This window comes from Penaeus japonicus, unplaced genomic scaffold (genome assembly GCF_977035675.1).
Source record: "Penaeus japonicus unplaced genomic scaffold, GWHDUDI00000001_assembly GWHDUDI00000028, whole genome shotgun sequence".
NCBI lineage: Eukaryota > Metazoa > Arthropoda > Malacostraca > Decapoda > Penaeidae > Penaeus > Penaeus japonicus.
The window spans coordinates 24,909,228-24,914,227 of record NW_028234430.1 but is presented as its reverse complement, the minus strand read 5'-3'; the positions used below and the strand labels follow the sequence as shown (position 1 = coordinate 24,914,227).

General features: G+C 32.9%; 1 protein-coding gene across 1 annotated transcript in view; it reads left to right on the top strand.

Moving 5' to 3' along the window:
* The window catches only part of RhoGAP102A (Rho GTPase activating protein at 102A), a 132,011-nt gene that overhangs the window by 116,908 nt on the left and 10,103 nt on the right, over positions 1–5,000 (top strand). Inside the window, 3 exon segments of the mRNA XM_086553611.1 lie at positions 37–180; positions 440–630; positions 1,276–1,376. Coding sequence (XP_086409737.1) covers positions 37–180; positions 440–630; positions 1,276–1,376 — 436 coding nt within the window.

Below are 5,000 nucleotides of genomic sequence, written 5' to 3'. Positions count from 1 at the left end.
TCAAAATGTTATTTACCCCTTCCTTTTGACCTACAGAAATCCGCAACCGTAAGCTACAGTTCGAGGCCTTGCAGCACCTGATTCAACTCCTTCCAGTACCCAACCGAGACACCCTTTACTCGCTTCTCAATTTCTTGGCTACTGTTGCTGAGAACTCAGTTGACCATCACACAAACACGGGTTAGTACATATTTACTATCAGCAGTAAGCAGTTTTCAGTTCATGAAATGTTTCTTTGCATAAATTATAAGGTAAGGCATGTTCTAATAATTCAAGCAGTCATTATGATCGGAAGGTGTAAGGAATCGCAAGTGGAACCAAATGCCTATAATAACATATAGCTAGCTATCTGCCCTCTCAGAACTTTCAAAATGCCTTTTGCATTTTATGTCATTCGACTTCTCAGTCAGCTTAATAAATTTATGATTTTTTTTACTAGGTGAGACTTTACAAGGGAACAAGATGGACAGCAGTAACTTGGCTACGCTCTTTGCCCCCAACATCCTACACATGGTGAAGCCAGGAACAGAAACCATGTCCACATCAGACATGGCGACCCACGCAGAGGAGCGAATAGATGTTATAAATGTAATCAGAAGTATGATTGACCACAACAAGGAGCTGTTCCAGGTATGCATTCAGAATGGGAAATGTGTAGCCAAACAGCAGCATTTTTTTATGATATTTGATGTCAGAAATGTTGAATATAGTTAGAAACATTTTTTATCTATATTTAAGTTTTTCTTTAGCTTAGGTCTCCATACCTGGAGAATGAAATATACTTAAGTTCTTTTTGTAGCAATCTTTGTGTATCTAAGAGTGTAAAATTTGCTTTCAGTCTGTATTTTTTATTATTACTTCTTTTATCTAAGAGTGTAAAATTTGCTTTCAGTCTGTATTTTTTATTACTACTTCTTTTGTGCTAAATTTTTTCAAGTAAAAATTTAAAAAAACAAGTTTAGAGGGCAAGTGAAAGCTAAAGGAATTTCCAAATCATCCTCAGAAAAGGTACCCATATGTAAGATCATGTATCACTGTGGATTATATGAACATCTTGTGATAGTTTTCTTCCTATAGTAACTTTCAAATTTATGGCTGCAAAAGAGAAAAGATCAGTATCACCCCCACCAAGATGGTGTTGGCTGAGGCATCAACACTCCATTCATGGAGTTCAACTCTTCTATACGCCAGTTAAGTGAGGTGTGTAGAGGTTTAAAAGTAGGATTGAATCTGACTGAGGTGTTCACATGAATGATTCCTGCCTCACCATTACAGGTCTCAGCAGAGCTCCTTGATGAGACCTACCAGCACCTGATGGACACGCATCCTGAGGCCTTGGACCTTTTGCTGCGCCGTCGCTGCACAGGACCAGATGAGTGAGTGCCTTTGGGTGATAGGATAGGGATTACTCTGACTGGAGTCAGTGTTCATTTATTATAACAAAATATACTACCAATGATTGATATATTTACACCATTTGTATCAAAACCCACTTCTTTCACACAAGATTAGGAGAGTCTGTTATCTCTGTTAATGAACCTCATGCAATCCTTTCCTTTTTCTGTATGATCAATTTGGCTGTCCTCTTATGATTGAATTTTGAAGCTTCAAGTAGCAATTTTTATTATTGGTATCAGAATGTGATTGAATAGGTCACCAAATTGTTATTTTCTTTTTTTATCAATGTAAGTATGATAGTTATTTTTTGTAGACAATTTTAAGCTTCCTATTAAATCTTATCATTGGCTATCATTTACTTAAAAGAAGAAAGAAGTGGTCTGTTTTCATCACAAAGAAATATGCATGGTTTTGTTAGTAAGTCAAATAATGGTAATTTATTTTGACTAAGCTTTTTATATGAGCTCCATTTTTTTATTAACTTGTGGTTGTATATATAACAATAACATTAATTCTCATTTAAGAAAATTTCAGTTGAAGCTTTTAAAACTATTGTATAATTTTGTTAGTGGCTTTATAGTATGGAACAGGTGCATTTAACCACAGTTTTTGGCATGATATGATGCAGTAAAATATAAGTTTTTGAGAGTACGCTTTTACCTACAATATTTACTCAACTCTAGTCAGCATGCAATCAGTCTATAGATAATCTGAATCAAATAGAAGTTGAATTAGATAGATAGTACTCACCTCGTTACAGCTTATACAGTTTAATTAATCTAATATTACCATTACCATTATCAGTTTTGAAGGGTCTGTATGTAGGCTTTGCTGTCATCATTCTAATACCTCACATCTTTCCAATATCCTCCATTATCTTCACAGTTCCAGGAAACGTCAAGGCAAAGTTCCTCTGCGGATTAGACTGCTCAGACTCAAGACTCATAGATTTTGTTAAAGAGCTTTTGTTTTGTTTTTTATACATTTACAGTTTCCTTTTATCCTTTTTTTCTTTCTTTCTTTCGATTTGATTTCTGGGGTTTCCTCTTTTGCAGCTTTTTTTGAAGATCCTATGGTGAAAAGTATATGTCACTTTTTCTTTCTTTCTTTCTTTCTTTTTTTTGTCCCTATTTCCATTCATGACCTGACCCTTTTTCTTTCTTTTAGAAACCTTTCTTCATGTTCTCATTTCACTCGTGTTCAGTCCACCCCATATCTACATAAGTGTTATTTCTGTTAGTTCTACTGTTGATTAATATTGTAAGAATCATGATACTGTTTGTGCTCTGTCACTGTTCTTGTTTCTTATTCTTGTTGTTATATTGTTATTGATATTTTAAGAGTAATATGTAGTCTTTTTTATCATCTTTCGTCAACCCTTTCACTCTAGAGTAAAAAAAAAAATTCTCCCATAGGGTATCCCTTTAATCATATTTTTTCCTTTGTTCACATGCCATCTGTGGATTTGTAGAAGTGAATATTGATTTTAGCATAGATATTAATTTGCACCTTTCTTTTGTATGTCTTTTGTTAAATTTCCTTCCGTCAGCTGAAAGGTCTTTGAAATTCATAGCCTGATAGTTTCTGAAGGAATATGGCTGATGACAAATATTTTCTGGTGATGAATTTTTGTTTTCAGACATTTTTTCCTGGTAAAACAGATTTCATATGTTACTTTTAGTGAACTCTTGATTGTGTCAAATGTAGAGAAGGTTTGAATGTAGATGAATTAGTCCATGATGCAAGATCTGAGATAAATGTTTTAATGTTATGTCCTCGTCAGAATTGTTTAATTCTGGTGGAAATGTGATATCAAAACATTCATTACATATTTGAATTGTGAAATTATTTATCCTTATTCATACCTTTGCTGCAACAACTAAAAATATTTAGTCAAAAACTTCTGATGTGGTAGATTTTGTTAGATTTATTTTCTGTCTGTTATGTTAAGATGTATATTCATTTCCACAATCATCCAAAGGATCCAACAGTCACCATCATAAGAAACCCTTTTTCCTCTTCCCCGACATTGTTTTTTTTTTAGCTTCAGAAGTTTAGACTTGCCTTCTGGTACAAAAAAATGTAAGTTAGACAAGTACTCATTTTAAATCTGTTATGATTTTTGTTTCTTTTCTTTTTTTGTGGTTGTTCTTCGACATCCTTTTTGAGTCTTTTTTTTTACAGGTCTGAAGTCACATATTTTGGTTTTAAGAAAATTTGTAATGGATGTTGTTATCCCACTAATTGTATCCCAAAACTGCATTTATTTTCAGGTGTCTAAGAGATTTTGACAATTATTGAAGTGATTTTTATCTAAAAGGGATTACTGTTTGTGAAGATTCCAGAGATTTTTTTTTTTTTTTTGTATGTGTGTACCCATGTGATGATGGCATTACTATCTGATGATCATACTATATTCATACACTATATCATATAGATTTTACATTTTACAATATTGATGTTAACTTTATTTAGTATATACAGTCTTTCAAGTTGTAGAGCCCATTCAGGAGCTCTTCTAACAACACTTTGAATACTTCATTATCTTAACAAAAATCCTTTCTGTAACTTCAGATTATTTATTCATGTTTTCATGTATTTATTACATGCAATATGACAAGTCCTAGGGTATTCATAACATCAATACGAAATGAAACACAAAGTCATTTTACTTTGAAGTTTAGCAGCCAGAACACATTGATTCTTAATGATAATTGCAATGAGCATATGTCTATTATCAATGTCTGGACACAGGGGAAAATACCAGCTATCCTTGAATCTATTGTCTTCAGTTTTCTATCACTGCTTATGTGTCCCTCCTCACCCTTTTCTATTTTTGTAGTCTTTGGAAGTAGAGGAAGCAGTAAATTACAATTACTTAAGAATATTTATGGGTGTTTGTGTTTGTGTGTTTGTTTTTGTATTTGTTTGTGTGTGTGTGTGTGTGTCTGTGTGTGTATGTGTGTGTGTGTAATCAGAATAGAAAGTTAGCATATTGATTTTCTAAAATATTAGAGCTTACAAAAGTGGTTCTTGATTACCTCTTTCCCAATCTATTAAGTGTCTTTAACTAAGTTATCTACAGTAAATATCTGGATTCCATATAACTTCTTAGAGTAAAAGAAAGACTTCAATATTTTGTTGTGATGCACTTACAGTACCCTTAGAAGATTTTATTACCATTTGCTTATTTACTTCCCATGCTTTCATATTGCTAAGTGATAATTTCTAGCTCAATTATGCTTACCTTTTCTAGCCTTAAATGTTTTGCCTGTGTGTATGAGTGTGTTTATACATAGAGTTTGTGTGTATGTGTGTGTGTGTATGTATATATGTATATGACAAATATCATTTAATGTTATATAATTTTAACAGATTAAAGCACTGCTTAATTTAACTATAGCTTAACAATTCTGATATATTACATTAAACTTAGACACTTAAACACTTACTCTGCACTCCTTTTATCTCCTTGTGCATAGCTCATTTAGTTGTGATGATGTTCCTTAAGTAACCATCTACCTCATGAAGGTACTAGCATTATAACACATTGAATTTACACAGCTTTTTCTAATACTATACCAGCCCCACCTAGTTCCCAA